Raw genomic sequence first — 19,126 nt, 5'->3', positions numbered from 1 at the left:
GATACTCAAGTGAATCAAACAGTCTCTCTATATCATCAAGCCAACTTTCGCAATAAATAAACGTCTCAGTACCCCTTAAAATCGGCGGTTGAAATGACTGAAACCTCTGTAACTGTGTTTCCATCAGAGTTTCTGACACATCCATCTGATCAATCCAGATACTTCTCTGTTCTGTGATTCCTCGAGGAGATAGATCTGATTATCAAAATCATCAGTAACCAGATATAACAGTTCTGTTTCAATCCTCCTCCGATCATCTTACAGCTGATCAAGAATCGGGTCTGATTCATTCTCAATCATATATATTATCAAATCAATTCAGATATTCAGGAGATCAAGTATTAAAGCAATAAATCATGCTAGCAATCACGAGCAAGGAAAGAAAACTCAATCTACCCCGTTCATCCTCTCTTCTATCTCAATCTAAAGGATCTATCGCTTTGATACCACGTGTTGTGGGGACCCGGACGCTAATTATCTTCTTAATCGTTATTAGGATCAATTTACTAATAAAGTAATTAGGGCCATAATTTTTTTTTTCTTTAAACTGCGGAATGTAATGGGATAAATCTAATATACAAACAGTATAAAACTACAAGTTTTGTACAACAAGCATTCTAGTCCAAATTAAGGTTCAACTACTACAATCAAGTAATGAAACCTATCTACATCAAAGTCCGGAATCACCACTCTGATCTCGATCTCTCATCATCTTCTCGACCCTGATCCTGTCCCACCTGTTGTCATGCACACATACAAACAAGACAACAGCCGGATAACTCCGGTGAGAATTTAATCCCAGTATAAATCATGTATACATGCATTTCATATAACAGCATATGTAAAAGCATGAAATAAATATCAAGACATGTATCATCATCTGAAATCATAAATTGATATCAAACAGTAATTCATACTCCGAACATGTATCACCTAAGAAATATGAATCAATATAGACTCTGAATCACACTCTGTGATTCTAAGACTCTGACTCAATCTCTCAGACTCGACTCATCTCTCATCTAGGGATCCCGGTCTGAATAAGAACGTAACAAGTCTTCCACCTATCTCTTACGTTCGCGGTGGTTGTAATTGATACGTCCCTATTCCTGGACTTTGGTCTGATCTGTATCGAATAGTCTGCAATAAGGGCTGCTCTGTCTCTTAAGCACATCGATACACCAAACGTCCAATGTCTTGGAATATATGCCAAAGACTTGGCATGTCTGCCAATCCTATTCTGACAATGTGCAATGGGCCAGTGATCGCTCTGTCAAAACCTAGCCCCTCTGTCAGTGACTCTCCCTCAATAGCTATCTGCTATCCACTGCTTTTATACACATCAATAAAATCAGCATACTCAAACAAAGCATACAAAGGTATGAAAACAATAACATACAAGTATGTGGTTTAGGGAAACTCGAGTTAAATCTAACTCCTGTCGATCTCCCAATTCACATCGATTTATACCTTTCTTTTCGTTCTGTCGATCTGGTTCTGTCGAAGTCTCAAACTCACTGCTTGTCCAAAACAATCTGGCAATAACAATATCGAATACACTGTATCAATGTATAGCTTAATTCAAACTCTGTTCTGATTAATATCCAATCTACTGTATCAATATTCAATTCAATTTAAGATCTCTCAGTCTTATCAAATTTTGACGGGACAATGGTCCCATTTCCAAGTACCGGTAGTACAGATCAGTGTATATCAATCTCCATAACTCATAATCAATCGATTAATATAATCTGATACTAAATCGGCATCATTTCAATCCTATCAAATCTGATAAATTATAACAATTGTATAAACAGTCTGTTCTTCGATCTGACTTCAAATACATACTGATCAGTATATCCAGCACACATAATAATAATCAACTCTCAATTCATAATCAGTAACAATACGAATTTGATATCGATTCCTACTCAATATCTTTCGAAAATCATAATAATTCCATACTGTATTTGTTCTTAAGTCCGGTTTCGATTATGCGATGTCTACTATCTCGAGAAGAACATATATGAATCATATTCAATTCCATCAACGTCATATTTTCAAATCATCTTAAAACGTAATAAAACTTACGTCCTTGTGTAGCTCGTGTCGAGAGGAACTCAGAACTAAGGTCGGATTACAAATCGGATGGTTAATTCTTGTACAAGCACAATATCAAGATACCAAAGAATTTGAAGCTTTCAAAGGTTTTTTTGAATGGTTCTCTCGAGTTTTGCTGTTAGGAACGAAAGCCACAACACCTTATATTGCATACTTAGGCCAAGTGTCTTATTTTTCACACTGCACGTTGCACCGCGGTTGCGCTAGCTTTAGACCGCGGATGCGCTATGCATACTGTAACATATCCAACACCTCGGAAGCTTTGACCGCGGGTGCGGAGCTTGTACCGCGGGCGCGGTCATGTTTCCGCCGCTGGTGCACTCACCCTACGGCCCAAATGCAACATTTCATGTGCAACCCAACCGCGGGTGCACTGTCTTTTGGACCGTGGGTGCACTGGCCTTGCTGTCTCACCAATACATTTTTGCAACTAAACTCGAATTGTAACGTTGCTTCTTCGGCCTTCGATGATTACGTCAAATCATACATTCATACTTCCTGATTACCAATACTCAAATCTCGGGCCTTACATGTCAGCAGGTTAAGATTGACATCAAAGACCTGCTGGAACTTTGCAATCTCTCCCAATACCTCAGTGGAAATGGGAGCATATCACCATGGACTTCGTAACAGGACTTCCAAGAACACCAAAGGGTTACAACTCCATCTGGGTGATTGTTGACAGGTTAACTAAGTCGGCTCATTTTCTTCCTGTCAAAACGACGTTTACAATGAACTAGTATGCTGAAGTCTATGTAGCTGAGATTGTAAGACTTCATGGAATCTCTGTATCGATTGTATCTGATCGTGACCCGAGGTTTACTTCTGAATTCTGGAAAAGTTTGCATAGAGCCTTGGACACAAAGTTGGCTTTTAGCACAGCATATCATCCTTAGAGTGATGGGCAGTCAGAGAGGGTGATTCAAATTCTTGAAGATATGTTACGAGCCTGCACGATTGATTTCACTGGGAAGTTGGGATTCTAAGTTGCCTTTGGTGGAATTCACGTATAATAACAGCTACCAGTCTTCAATCGGCATGGCACCCTACGAAGCTTTATATGGAAGAAAGTGCCGATCTCCATTGTACTGGGAAGAGGTAGGTGAAAGGAAAATGTTGGGCCCAGAATTGGTTCAACAAACAGCAGATGTTGTGGCATTGATCCAAGAAAGAATGAAGACCGCTCAGTCTAGACAGAAAAGTTACGCTGATGTACGACGACGGCCATTGGCGTTCGAGGTTGGTGATCATGTGTTTATTAAAATAGCTCCTCTCAAGGGAGTTATGCGATTTGGCAAGAAAGGTAAACTAAGTCCTCGATACATTGGGCCGTTTGAAATTCTTGACAAGATTGGAGACCGAGCCTATAATCTTGCATTGCCACCAGACTTGGATCGAATGCACAATGTCTTCCATGTGTCTATGCTACGCAAATATCTTCCCAATCCATCACATGTTCTTCGACATGAATCATTAGATCTTTTACCTAACCTAAGCTACGAAGAAGTACCGGTTCAAATTCTTGATCGCTAGGTAAAAATATTAAGAAACAAAGAGATTGGTATAGTAAAAGTTTTACGGCGGAATCATATGATTGAAGAGGCGACTTGGGAACCCGAGGAAGAAATAAAACATCGTTATCCCAATTTATTCAATGGTAAACAAATTTCGGGGACGAAATTTTTATAAGGAGGGAGATTTTAATAGCCCAACCTTTTCTCATGTTAATCCTTATGGTTTATTATTGTTATGATCATGCTTTATGCTTTACTGGTTGAGATTATGTTGAATGGTTACTGGTTATGGATATCTTTATTGAAATGGTTATTGTTTTGGTATTATGTTCATAGTTGGTGATGATTATGGAAATGAATGGGTGGAATAGAAAGTTGACTTGAGCCAAATAGAAAATGGAAGTGCAGAAATGGTATGACAAACGTGGCAGTAGTTGTGGTTTTTAATATAATGTTTTGTATATTGATCCAAATTATGTGAGGCTACTTCCATTAGAAAGATATGATATAAGGCTATAACTTTCATGTGTTGAGTTTTGTTCAAATAATTAGGGAAGACGAGCCAAAAGTGGCCCGAAGTGTGTCGTGTGTTTCGTTGTTTCTGCACTGACACATGTTGGGAGAATGGGCATAACATTTACTCAGACCTCCAAATGACCTGAAATTTGGGGAGATTCAAGAAAACACATAGGGCTACAACTTTAATGTGGACCACTTTTACAAATTCGGAAGTTAAAAATGCGTTTTGGGCAGAATGAGGCGCGCCACCGCGCCAGAACTCGCGCCATGGCGCGCGGGGTACTGAAGTTATTATTTTTTGGCAATATGGGGTGCGCATATGCACCGGAAATGTCGTGCATATGCGCCTAGAAGACTGTTAAAAATTTCCAAAACACGTTTTTGAGGGAATAAAGGCTTTTATATGTCTTTTCTAGATGCTTTTCCACATTTCTCTCTTCCCCCATTATTTTCCTACGATTCAAGCTCCTTTCTCTTCAAAGTTTTCTTTCTTTCAATTCTCCACTCCAAGTCAAGGATTTTAGTTGTATTCTTAGTGGTTTCCACCTTTTCCTCCAAGCTACAAGGTAAGGATTATAGTATTGGAGTTGGAAGGGTTTTTAATATTAAGGTTATGTGAAAGGTTAAGTTGAATCGATGGATTCTTTGGATTAATGTTAATTATTCATAGTTATTATTGTGTTTATTGTTGTAGGAATCCTTTGAAATCATCATAGCCACCATATTGTTGATTGGTTGTAAGTAGAACTTCTCCTTGAGCTCACATGATGAATATATGTATATAAGCCATGTTTATTGATAATTAGCTCCTTTCATTGGTATATATTTGATCTATATATTGTTATATGTTCATTGTTCAAGGATTTCATTGAATTCATTGATCAAGGAGCTAATACACCATTGTGCCTACCAAGTGTTTGTATAAATGCCTCAATAAGAGTTCCTATGATTAAAGCCAAGGAATGATAGTAATTCATGCATGTCATTGGCCAATCACAGGATTATGAGTATCTCTCACAGTTTTGATATATTTATATATCAAAGAGATACTATCCACAGGTCACAGACTATCATTTCCTTTCCTTTCACTCATGTCATGAGATACTATCCATATTGCCTTGATTATGTAATGTTCATTGAAGATAGTATCGCTCTACTTTCATTGCCATTGCTATAGCCACGTTTTAAGCCAAAGTTATATATATGTAATTGCTATGTATAGCTTTCTACTTACTGAGTTTATTCTCATTCCAGTTATGTCATGTGATGCAGGTGATCAAAAGAAGTGAAACGGATTGTTCGAGGCGGAAGAAGTCATATAGAATGCCATGGGAAAGACTTGTTATCATGTCACTTTTTATTTGGGATACAATGATCATGAGAAGTTTTAAAATATCATGTAGTTTGTTAAATGAATGAGGGGAAAAACAAGTTAGTATGTTGGCTTGTGGTTATGAGTTGAATGCTATTTTGTGAACGATCATGTATATTAGTATGGATAATGTTTATGATGTAAAGGATATATTTTTCTTTCCCTTTTAAATGTTAAGGCTTCCGCATACGTTAATTAGTTAATTAAAATGTAATGGGAGTGGGTTGTTTCATTTAGCGCAAATACGATTGCCGCTAACTCAAGATCATGAGTTGGGTACTTTTGCTCATAAGGTTTTAATTGCCTTGATGTATAGGCAATTACCTGACATTTCTGCATAATCACACACCATAATCCTCCCTTTGAAGCGTCACTATATATTGTGAAGTTCTTACCATCCTCGGGAAGAACTAGTACTGGAGTAGATGCGAGTTTCGTCTTCAGGGTTTCGAAACTCTTCTCACATGCTACATTCCAAATTAATTTTGAATTCTTCTGTGTGAGTTTGGTCAGAGGAATGAGTATCGAAGGAAATCCTTCCACAAAATTTCCATAGTAGCCCCCTAAGCCCATAAAACTTCTTATTTCGTTACAATCTTTGGTCGAGGTCAGTACTTGATTGCCTCTACTTTCTTAGGGTCTACTGATACCCTAATTCAGAGATTATATGTCCTAAGAACGCAACACTTTCTAGCCAAAATGCACACTTCTTGAATTTGCAGAGTTCTTTTTCTCCCAATGTCTGCAAGGTGAGACATAGATGTTCTCGATGGTCTTCCTCACTTGGCGAGTATACAAGGATATCATCTAGGAAAACTACAACAAACTTATCAAGGTATGGCTTGAATACTCGGTTCATAAGGTCCATGAATGCTGTAGGAGCATTTGTTAGACCAAAAGGCATTATCGTGAATTCATAATGTCCATATCTTGTCCTAAAAGCCTTTTTAGTAATATCCTCTGCTTTGACTTTTAACTGATGGTAGCCTGATCTTAGATCGTGTTTTGAGAATACTTTGGCTCCTTTTAGCTGATCGAAAATGTCATTTATTCTTGGGAGCTGGTATTTATTCTGTATTGTGATTTTGTTTCTCTCTATAATCAATGCATAGCCTCATGTTTCCGTCTTTTTCTTTACAAACAAGACTGGGGCTCCCCACAGGGATGTACTCGGTCAGATTAGTTTCTTATCCAATAATTCCTGAAGTTGCTCCTTTAACTCTTTTAATTCGACTGGAGCCATTCGGTATGGTGCCTTCAAAATTGGTGCAGCACCAGAGACCAAATTGATTTCAAACTCCACTTCTCTATCGGGTATCGTGTAGAGCCCAAATTCAGTACACGTATAACCCATGCATTTATTTAATTATTAAAGCATTTATTTAATTTTAAAATGAGTCTTAGTGGTGCATGATTATTTAAATGCATTATTTTAAATTATTTACGTTTATGTGATGTACGTTAAAATGTGTTTCGAGTTTCATGTTTCAGGCGATTATTCGAGACGGGAGCGAGGAATAGAGACCGGTGACGAGTATGGCAATTTTTTTAGGCGGTATTTTATTTTAAGTTGAGGTTGGGGCATTTTAAATAATTTGTTAAATTTCAACATCTTTAAAGCGTAAATTAATTAATTAGGAATTTTGAAGTTTTAAAACTTTTAAAGATTTATTTAGTTTTTGCATTTTAAAAGCCGTATTTATTTATTAGGCGAGTTTTATGATTTCAAAGTTTTAAAGAATTTTCACTTGTACATTTTTATTGTAAATTAAGGGATTTTATTTAAAGTTTAGGGAGGGTTAGAGTTTTAATTAGTTGTTAATTGGGTGACTAAGCAAATCAAATCCCTAATTTATTCCTAACTAAACTCATGTGCACACTGTCACGCCCCGAGTCTGAAGCGTCGGTGAAATCCGGCATTGTTTAACAATTACATTGAAAAACAATAAAGCCTCGTATCAAATCAAACAGTCTTTTTCATAAATAGAGTATTGTCTTACAATGACAAAAGAATAAACTTTTACATCAGAGTTGCAGAAGCTAAACAAAATAAAAGGAGTACAATTCTCGATTTCCTGATCTCGAAATCGGATCACCATCCCCAGAACGCTTCTTGCTCTTCCTCATCCAGTTGCTCCTCATTTTTATTTGAAATTTGTAAGGGGTGAGTGTTTTGGGAAACACTCAGCAAGTGGGGGTCGATCGATTCCAAAGATACATATAGAACTTAGTTTTCTTAAAACGTTCTTTTAACAGACTTTCAAAACTTAATATTCTTAACTTATCAGGACAGAGACAAATCGAATAAATGACAGAATTCATCAGATGATTCAGAACAATTCGAAAACCGATTACTCAATTAAGAACAGAACATATCAGGAACAAACAGAACACTGTTACTCATCTCATTTCCATGGTCAAATTGTCCCCAATATGTTAGTCCTCTAAGGGGTGAGGCTAGAACATGGTTTTATACCCACCGATGGGGGCCAGAACAGAACATGGTTTTATACCCACCAATGGGGGTGGCCAGACATAATTACAATTCTCGTCCCATTTCAAATCAATTCGTAACAGTGCAAACAGAATTCATCAGATGATTCAGAACAATTCGAAAACCGATTACTCAATTCAGAACAGAACATATCAGAACAAACAGAACACTGTTACTCATCTCATTTCCATGGTCAAATTGTCCCCAATATGTTAGTGCCTCTAAGGGGTGAGGCCAGAACATGGTTTTATACCCACCGATGGGGGCCAGAACAGAACATGGTTTTATACCCACCAATGGGGGTGGCCATACAGAATTACAATTCACGTCCCATTTCAAATCAATTCGTAACAGTGCAAACAGAATTCAGAAGTAACATACAGAACTTTTCAGATATTCAGATTTACCAGACAGAACGTATCAGAGTTTTAAGATATCAGAGTTTCAGACGATTCAGCGGAACCAAAGAATTTTGAATCAACAAACAGAGCACATAATCGATCGAAATTTTAAAAGACGGACATCATGCCCTTTTTCGAAAATGAAGACACACATACATGCATGTCATGATATACATATTCAAGTTTTAAAATACAAATGAATATATATCAAAAGCCCACTTACCGAATTTTGGAGATAGATTCGACTTTGTTGCGAACTTGTTTCTTGAAATTTGACAGCACTACGTCGTAATCTTAGCAATTATTGTCTTTACTCCGGCAGCACTTCGACGTAGAATTCTAGCACTCGAGTAGCACGAGATTCTTTTTCTTTTTCTTTTTTTTTTCAATTTCGGCCGAATGACTTAAGATGAGGGGGAGATAGCCGAAATTTTGAGGCTTTGAGGGATGGTTTTTCTAGCACTTTGGTGTGGTATTTATAGGCAATCAAGGGCTTTTCACCTAGCCTCATGGCCGAATTCTTGGTCTCCAAGAATGGCCATAATGGTGATCATAATGTTGGTCAAAGAAATCCAAGCACCAAGAGTCATTCTTTGCATAATAAAGGTGTCTTGATCTCCTAGCTCCTCCCTTGGCTCATTCATGGATTATCTCAAAGGTCATCTCTTGCATATTAAGTTTGTCCTATCCTTTAGCTTTTGCCTTAGCTTCTACCTTGGTTATCTCAAAAGTAGCTTCGTGCATAATAAGTTTGTCTAATTCCTCGGCTTATCTTTTAGCTCCCTTATTGGTTCTGTTAGGACAAACTTGGTTGAGCTACTTTGAGCTGAAAGATCGTGTCCTTGAGCTGGGGTTTTACTCCTCCCGTGACAATACTTCGTTGGATGCGGTTACTTGTAGCTTGGATTCCTGTTGAGCTCATTCCCGAGCTTTGAAGTTACTTCCACGAGTTACTAGCTGAAAATCTAAGTTCATATTTAAGTTTTATAATTAGAATGAAAGTATTTTGATCTTAGATTAAGCTAAGTTTTAAGCTTGTATATTTCTTACCTTATTTACTTGGGATCGTAAAATCTAGGGTTCTCACATCCCTCTCTCCTTATTAAAAGTTTCGTCCTCGAAACATGCATTAGCTTGATCATTCAAATAGGTGAGGGTATTGTGACCGCATCTTCTACTCGAGTTCCCAAGTTGCCTCTCTTTCAATATGATTTGACCACTGTACCTTGACATAAGGTATTGTCCTGTGCCATAACACTCCTTCAATCATCAGTGGTGCAACTTTAAGTACATGACTCGGGTCTGGGACATACTTCCTCAGTTGTGAGATGTGGAAAACGTTATGTATCCTGGCCATGTCTGGTGGTAACGCTAATCGGTAGGCTAAGGTTCCTACCTTTTCCAGTATCTCGAACGGTCCCACGTATCTCGGATTCAACTTTCAGGATTTACTGAATCGAACTACTCCTTTCATAGGGGAGACCTTGACGTAAGCTTTCTCACAAATCTCTAATTCTAACGGTCTTCTTTTTAGATCGGCCCAGCTCTTCAGTCTATCCTGGGCTGCCTTGAGTCTCACCTTGATTATGACTACTTTATCAACTGTTAGCTGAATAAGTTCTGGTCCGGTAACAGCTTTTTCTCCGACTTCGTCCCAATATAAAGGCGACCGACACTTCCGACCATACAAAGCCTCATATGGAGCCATCTCAATACTACTGTGATAGCTGTTGTTATAGGCAAATTCGATCAAGGGTAACTGTTCACTCCAATTTCCAGAAAAATCCAGTGCACATGCCCTCAGCATATCTTCGAGGGTTTGAATTGTCCTTTCGGTTTGGCCATCAGTCTGGGGATGATAGGCCGTGCTGAGAGTGACATTGGTTCCCATAGCCTTTTGGAAACTTTTCCAAAATCTTGATACAAATCTTGGATCTCTGTCAGACAGAATACTCGCTGGAACTCCAAGTAGCCTCATTATGTTTTCCACATACAAAGTGGCTAATTTATCCAAATTATAATTCATTCGTACTGGCAAAAAATGGGCAGACTTGGTCAATCTGTCAATGATCACCAGATCCCATCGTGACCCTGTCCTGATCGTGGTAGTCCTACTACGAAATCCATGGAGATGTTATCCCACTTCCACTCTGGTATCACCAATGGCTGTAAAAGTCCTCCAGGCCTTTGATATTCCGCCTTGACTTGTTGACAGACTAAACACTTAGCAACAAAGACAGCTACATATTTCTTCATACCGTTCCACCAGTAATTATTTTTCAAATCCCGGTACATCTTGGTGCTTCCAGGATGTACTGAAAATCTCGATTTATGTGCCTCGGCCATCACTTTCTTCTCGAATTCCATCGACGTTTGGCACATACAATCGTCCTTTCATCCAAAGTATTCCATTTTCATCAATTTGAAATTCTGGAGCTTTTCTTTCTTGGATTTGTTCTTTAATTTCAAGGATGGAGGTGTCTTGACTCTGCTTCAATTTGATAGGTCTCTCGGAGATTTGGTTGCACTGATAGGGAACTTAAGTTCACCTTCACAAGGTTCCTTCGACTCAACGCATCTGCCACCTTATTTGCCTTACCCGGATGGTAATTAATTGACAGGTCATAGTCCTTGAGAAGTTCCATCCACCTTCTTTGCCTCATGTTTAATTCTTTTTGAGTGAAAATGTATTTGAGGCTCTGGTGATCAGTAAAAACTTCGCATTTTACTCCATAAAGATAGTGCCTCCAGACTTTAAGCGCAAATACTACTGCGGCTAACTCCAATTCATGAGTGGGGTAATTTTGCTCATATGGTTTCAATTGCCATGAGGCATAAGCGATTACCTGACCCTCTTGCATAAGCACACACCCCAATCCTTCCTTTGATGCGTCGCTGTATACAGTGAAATTCTTACCTTCCTCGGGAAGAATGAGTACTGGTATGGATGCGAGTTTTCTCTTTAGGGTTTCGAAACTCTTTTCACAAGCTTCATTCCAAATAAATTTCGAATTTTTCTGAGTAAGTTTGGTGAGTGGAATGGCTATTGAAGAAAATCCTTCCACAAATTTTCTATAGTAGCCTGCTAATCCCAGAAAACTTCTTACTTCAGTCACTGTCTTTGGTTGTGGCCAATCCTTGATTGACTCTAACTTCTTAGGGTCTACGGACACTCCTAATTCAGAAATTATATGCCCTAAGAATGCCACACTTTTTAACCAAAATTCACATTCCTTGAATTTGGCGTATAGTTCCTTTTCTCGAAGTGTCTGCAAAGTGAGACGCAGATGCTCTTTGTGTTCTTCTTCACTTCGTGATTACACAAGGATATCATCTATAAAGACAACCACAAACTTGTCGAGATATGGTTTGAATACCCGATTCATCAGATCCATGAATGTTGCAGGAGCATTTGTTAGGCCAAAAGGCATTACCGTGAATTCGTAATGTCCATATCTTGTCCTAAAAGCAGTTTTAGGGATGTCTTCCTCTTTGACCTTCAACTGATGGTAACCAGATCTCAGATCTAGTTTTGAGAAGACCTTGGCTCCCTTTAACTGATCGAAAAGATCATCTATTCTTGGGAGTGGGTACTTATTCTTTATCGTGATCTTGTTCAACTCCTGGTAGTCAATACACAGTCTCATGCTCCCGTCCTTTTTCTTTACAAAAAGCACTGGGGCTCCCCATGGGGATGCACTGGGTCGAATCTGCTTCTTGTCTAGTAATTCCTGCAGTTGCTCCTTTAGCTCCTTTAATTCAGCTGGAGCCATTCGGTATGTTGCCTTTGATATTGGTGCAGCACCAGGGACCAAATTGATTTCAAATTCTACTTCCCTATCTGGTATCTCTCCCGGTAGTTCCTCGGGGAAAACGTCAGGAAATTCTTGAACAATCGGAATATCCTCCAACCTTGGGACTTCTTCTTCTTTGATTTCATTGATCACCGCCAGATAAATTTCTTCTCCTCCTCTTATGGCTTTCCAGGCTTGTAAGGCAGATAACAGAGATTTTCTTTCTTTTGATTTTCCATGGAATAAAATCTCTTCTTCATGAGGAGTCTGGAGTCTAACATTTTTCTTTTGGCAGTCCACAATGGCATGGTATTTAGCTAACCTAGTCCATTCCAAGAATGATGTCAAACTCAACCATATTGAGTTGAATCAATTCTGCTTTAAAAAATTGTTTGCTGATACAAATTTTACAGTTTCGATACACTTTTTGGGTCTCAATTATTTTACTTGCCGGTGTTGCTACTCTTAATGGTTCACTAAGAGTATCATGTTCGAGTTTAAGCTTCTTAACAAACCCTCTAGACACGAATGAGTGTGTAGCACCACAATCAAATAAGGTATAAGCAGGCATTTCATTGAGTAAGATAGTACCTGCCACCACTTCATTGGTATCATCAGCTTCCTCTTGGGTGATTGCATATACCCGTGCATTGGTCTTGTTTTCATTTTTCTTGTTGGACCCCGTCCCTTTGTCGTTGTGGTCAGGACAATCTTTAATTCTATGACCCACCTTTCCGCACTTAAAACAAGCGCCCGTCTTCCGATAACATTCTCCAACATGTTTCTGTCGACATGTATCACACCACTTTCCTTCGGTGTTACCAGCACTGCCAGAATTTCCTTTGAATGACCCACCTGAATAATTTGGTTTCTTAAACTTGGGACCGTCCTGAGTAGATTGACTGCTCATCGGTCTTTTGTTCTTGTTTTCATCCTCGCGTCGCTTGATATCAGTTTCTGCGCTCATTGCAGCGCCCATCAGATCCGCAAAATTGTTTGGCTTGAATACTGCCAATGCCGACTGAATTCGACTGTTGAGTCCCTTTTTGAAACGATGCATTTTTAACGTCTCATCCGACATGATTGTTGGGACATAGGTTCCTAGATCGTTGAACCGGGAAGTGTATTCCATTACTGACATGTCCAGAGCCTGTTTGAAATTCTCGAACTCACTCAACTTCTGTAGTCGAAACTCAGCTGGATAATATTGTTTAAAAAATTCTCTCCTAAAAATCTGCCATGTGATTTCTTCCACTTCTGCCAAGGATGGCGACACAGTTTCCCACCATTTCCTAGCTCGGTCTTCCAAAAACGGTGTTACAACCTCCACTCTCAGCTCTTCAGGTATCTCCAGTAAATGTAGTTGTGTTTCGACGTTCTTGAACCAGTTGTGGCTGACCTCTGGGTCTGGGTTCCCATCAAAAGTTGGAACTCAATTCCTTCTGAGAGATTCGTAATGGTACTTAATCCCACGCGGTTGCGGTTCTGGTGGTGGTTGGATGGCGTTAGCCAATGGGTTGACGAATGCTTGTAACGTTGCAGCTACGATAGTGGCTATTGCCATCAAATCCTCTTGACTTAGATTCACTCTTGGTGGTGGTGGTGGGTTTTCATCTTGGTTGGCGCCACGAGGGCTACGGTTGTTTCGGGGTGGTCTACCTGCCATTTTCTATAAACAGGTATTTTATTAATTTGTTTGCCACAATATTTAATCAAAAAAAATAATTTCATGAAATTGTAAAATTTTTCATACAACCAAATATTTTTCAAAACAAATGATTAATCAAATATTTCTAGATACAATCGAAGCCTATTCTAGAACTTTCTCTCCCTACTCGTCTATTACTTCTCCGTCTCCTACTGCCTCGTTAATTTCTTCCTCCACAGGGTCCTATTCCAGTTGTTCTATGAGTTCTTCCATATTGACCATCTCATTTTGTAGATGCTCGATGTAATTCTGCAATTGTGTGTTGTGGTGATCGAGATTGTTTACTTGATCCTGTAGTTCTTGTATTGTTGATTGGCTCACTTTTTCATTCGATTTCTTGCTCTTCAATTCGCTCCTGAAGACGATGTCGGGTTTTGAGAATATTATTTTCCCGAATTTCGAGCGTAAAAATCCTATCTTGCGCTTTCTTCAACTCTTGCTTGGTGATCTCATGCTGACGCTCTGACTCTAGATGATAAGCCGCGTAACATCTAACGTGTAGAACCCGTAAATCAGTCTACGTTTAAGCCATGCATAATTCTAGATTTTTAAATTTAATTGACTTCATTGCATGATTATTTTAAATGCATTTATTTGAAGTTAATTATTTTATTATTTCAGTTCAGTAGTTTGATTTTTAGCATTTCAGTTATTTCAGTGAGGCCGGACTGGAGTTGGAGTTTTGAGATAGAATTTAAGATCCAGAAAATATTTCCAGAAGTTAATTTAGCTAGCAAGTAAGTTCATTTAAGTTAGAAAGGGAGGTTTGAGAATTTATTTAATTATTTGAGGTGATTAAGAAATGAGCTCATTTAAGTTACTTAATTAAGGGGTTAGCTCACTAAATTAATAAAGGATAGTAAGGCTTTTAAGGGTTATTAAATTACTAGATAATCAATTTTCTCCTACCATTTATCATGCATGTTTCGGCCACCCCTTGCCTAGACCACACATTTCCAACTCATCAACTTTGACCAATTCTTTGCATGTAATTAGTATGATAATTCTAGGATATTTGGGAGCACAATTTAATTAATTAATGGGCACATCCTATTCTAGATATCAAGGGAGGAAATCGGCCACTACCTTCTAGAAGCATTCACCAACTCATTTGATATCAAACCATAATTCAAAATTCAAAATGAGAAGACTTAGTCTTGATATGATCCTATTATTGTGCACCCTTCTCCTCACCTTCATAACCATCACTCCCCCTCCATCACCACCGAAAATCAGACCTTTTTTCAGTGTAAAATACGTGAGGCATAGCTAGAAATAATAGAGAGAAAAATCGAGAGCTTAGGAAGGAAGAAAAGCAAGCAACTCCGTCTCCTCCGCGCCGTCTCGTCTCTTCTTTTCGTTTTCATTTCAAACGATAACCAGGCATGTTTAGATTCTTTCAAAACCTCAATCAAGTCATATTATCATTTATTTTTCAGTACATGATCAAGATTTATCATTTCAAAAACCGAAATTTTCAAGTAGACAAGAAACAAAAATTCTGCACAGATTTTTTTTATCGACTTCCATGCTTCACGATTGGTATGTTGTGTTTCGATTTCAGAGATAGATCGTTCCAGGGCCTCAAGGCTGCATATGGACATGTACTAGGACATGTTAGGGCCATGTTAGAACGTTTATTTCAGTCCCATGCTTGCTGTAAAAACCGAAATGACAGCAAGCCCCATAGGTGCAAAAAATGGTGTTCGAAAATTTCAGTTTCCTGTCATGAGGGTTTGATCTGATCTTGGCTGCCCTAAGGGCTCTTAGACATGGTTATATCACTCCCCTAGCATGTCTAAGACGTGACTAAGTCACCCTTTTGGTGGCTTGGTCCATGGTGCATCGGTTTTAATCAAATCAACAAGAACAGCCCCTTTCCCCATTCGGCTTCTTCATTGGTTCAGCATATGGTTTCGGTTTTTGGTTGCTTGGTATGGATCTTGGTTGGCCTATGGCCCATAGCCACGGTTCATACCATGCCCCTATATGTCTAGATCGTGCCATGGTCAATCAAATGGCCTCTGGAACGACGCAAGACATCGATCAAGGCAAAACACTACACACGCATGCACGTTGGTTCTCGGTTGGAGTTTCGGATGAGTTTTGGTGTGACGCGGATTGTGGCTGGCCTAGGGCCCTTAGCCATGGTTCAAATCACTCCTCGGGATGTTGGTAAGAGTCTCTGGTTGGTGGTTCACGCCCCAATGGCCGGTAGTCTCGAAAACAACTCAAGTTACACAATTGTACAGTTGCTGGAATATTACAGCAAGTTGCTGTGTCGGTTCGGTTGCTCATTCGAGTTCTTGGTTGGCTTTTAGCCCATAGCCTTGGACTGGACAGTGACTCATTGAGTTAGGAAGGTCATGTTTTCGAACCGTTTGTCATTTGGATCATTTTTGAGGTCGTACGAGAATTTACGGTGCGATGTGCCAAATTGACTCTCGAAAGAGCGTTTCTTGTTTTGGCCTCCATTCCACCTAGATCTCGACCCTATCATTTTAGAAGCATTATTTTATGATTTTTCAGCGTATTTTAATCATGGCTATACGTCGGTTCGGTGTCGTTTCAGGTTGGCTCGGAGTCATGATTAAATGCGAAGTCATTAGGCATCATAGTCGCATCTTTTGAACGTAAATTGCGTAGTTGGTCATGTTTAAGCTATTGCATAATTTTCATAGCACAGTTAGGTTGCAGCGAGCCTGGGGACGATCCAATCCAATCAAGTTGGTAAAATTACGGGACATTTTCATTATGCCAGTTAATTATTTTACGTGCATTAAATAGAAAATGATTATTTTTGAGATTTATGCGATATGGCTTGTGCTTCATTCACTATGTGGGAGTGTTATTTTATACGGTCGCCAGTGACCGATCAGTTCAGTATGGTACCACCCGGTCGCCAGTGATCGGCCAGCTCAGTTCAGTTTCAGCCTCCCTGGTAGCCAGTTACCGATCAGTTCAGCTTAGTGCAGTGGCCACAGGCGTAAAACATAATCTCAACAAAAAATTTTACCAGATATTTTAGTACAGGCTCCAACGAGCAAATATTTTTACAGTAATTTTCAGTTCAGTTATGCACGTATTATAATTGCTCAGTACAGATTATTTTCAGCATGCCTCAGGACAGAATATGTTAACTCATGCATATTTTAATTCAGATTTTTACTCGTTAACTGCGATATATGCATGCTGAGTCTTTAGGCTCACTAGACTTGATTGTTGTAGGTACTGATGAGGCCAGGGCCGAGGGCGGGGACCAGTGAGCCAGCTTGGGTCGGCAGTAGTGGCACCCGAGGACCTCAGAGCAGCAGTTGTTATTTTATTCTGCAAACATTTTATCAGTCGTTGGATATTTTTAAATTGTGATTTTTGGCAAACTTTATTTTCTTCCGCTGCAATGTTTTGAAATATTGAACTTGTTTCACCTGTGATTTTATGAATGAGGCCACTTAAGTTCTTTTAAAAAGAAAATTTTTAATTTTCCGCAAATTTTCAAGCAAGAAGTTCTAGGGCATTTGCAATTGGTATCAGAGCGGTGGTTCTGTATAGGGTTTCACTACTACTGACCGCGAGAAGCTCACGAAGCCACGTCTTCGGTCTGTAAGTTTTTCAGTTCAGCATTTTGTTCAGCATCTCAGTTAAAGCATGAATTATTTTGTCAGCATGCTTCCAGATTTTCAGTACTTCAGTGTTAGTTTAAAATAAACTATGGAATTATGCATGTTAGTTACGTATGGGTTATGTTTGAACAGTATGCCCCCTAGACGCATTTTAGAGCGCAACAGAGAGGAGGAGCCTCGCCGAGAGGACAGGGAGGAGCGTAGACCAGAGGGAGACCTACCACCTCCTCCACCACCCCCACCGGACATGAGTGCCCAGATGTTAGCTGGGATGGCACAGGCACAGTTCTTCGTACAGTTTGCGGGGAACAATGCCGCAGCCGTAGCCGCAGCCGCAGCCAGGCCGACAGGGCCCGAGGCTGTTTATGAGCGATTCATGAAGATGCGCCCGAAGGAATTCTCTGGGACATCTGACCCCATGGTTGCCGAGGGATGGATCAAATCCCTCGAGGTTATCTTCGAGTTCATGGAGCTGGGAGATGCAGACAGAGTCCGTTGTGCCACCTATCTGTTCAGTGGAGATGCCCGCTTATGGTGGGAAGGAGCGTCAGTAGCCCTGACCTTGGCTACACTTTCATGGACCCGCTTTACGGAAGTTTTCTAATCCAAGTATTTTTCTGAGGAGGTTCGCACCAGGCTGACAACCGAGTTCATGAGTCTGAGACAGGGGGATATGACGGTTACGGAGTTTATCCGTAAGTTCGAGAGGGGCTGTCACTTTGTGCCCCTGATCGCGAATGATGCCAGAGCCAAGCTGATGCACTTCCTGGTGGGTTTACGGCCGATCTTGCGCCGGTATGTTAGGGTATCTGACCCTGCTACTTATGAGATAGCCGTCTCCAAGGCCTTAGCCGCAGAGCAGGATCTGCGGGATATCGAGAGGGATCGCCAGGGCAAGCGTCCAGTCCAGGCACCGCACCGCCCTCCTCCTCATCAGCATCAGCAGCAGAATAAGAGGCCTTTTCATGGACTGCCCAGGAACCGAGGCCAGCAGCAGCAGCAGCAGCAGGGACGCCCAGCCCCGAGGACTCAGGAGCACCCAGTCTGTCCCAGGTGCTCACGTCGCCATCCTGGAGCATGTATGGCTAGCTCAAGAAAGTGTTTTAAGTGTGGCAGTCAAGACCACATGTTGCTGCAATGTCCTTAGAGGAATCTGCCTACCCAAGGCAGAGTTTTTGCTCTCCATGCCGCGGAAACCAACCCGGAGACTATGTTGTTGACAGGGAGAATTTTTATATCTGGTTCCGCTACCAAGGCCTTGATAGATTCAGGGGCCACTCACTCGTTTATTTCGGAGGTCTTTGCAAACTTTCTCAAGATCCAGACCATTGGGCTAGATACAGCCTTTTCAGTAGTGTTGCCGTCAGGCGAGGAGATGGCAGCCACCAATGTTATCCGAGATATAGACCTTGAGCTGCATGGTAATCTTGTTTATGCGGATCTGATTGTGCTACCGATGCCGGAATTTGACATCATCCTAGGGATGGACTGGCTATTGAGGAACAGAGTGTTGATAGACTTCTAGCGGAGATCCGTTCTTGTCCGATCGCCTGGAATGGAGGAGTTCTTATTTGAGCCGT

The 19,126-nt window shown here is 40.1% G+C and overlaps 1 protein-coding gene across 1 annotated transcript; it reads right to left on the bottom strand.

Moving 5' to 3' along the window:
* Positions 1-6,700: 6,700 nt before the first annotated feature.
* Positions 6,701-13,347, bottom strand: LOC142550104 (uncharacterized). The gene is made up of 3 exons (XM_075659341.1): positions 12,638-13,347; positions 12,255-12,537; positions 6,701-6,781 (listed from the first exon to the last, which is right to left on the bottom strand). The coding sequence occupies exons 1-3, from the start codon at positions 13,345-13,347 to the stop codon at positions 6,701-6,703; spliced, it is 1,074 nt and encodes a 357-aa protein (XP_075515456.1).
* Positions 13,348-19,126: the final 5,779 nt, after the last annotated feature.

This window comes from Primulina tabacum, chromosome 6 (genome assembly GCF_025594145.1).
Source record: "Primulina tabacum isolate GXHZ01 chromosome 6, ASM2559414v2, whole genome shotgun sequence".
NCBI classification, from domain to species: domain Eukaryota; kingdom Viridiplantae; phylum Streptophyta; class Magnoliopsida; order Lamiales; family Gesneriaceae; genus Primulina; species Primulina tabacum.
This window is presented reverse-complemented; position numbering and strand designations above follow the sequence as displayed.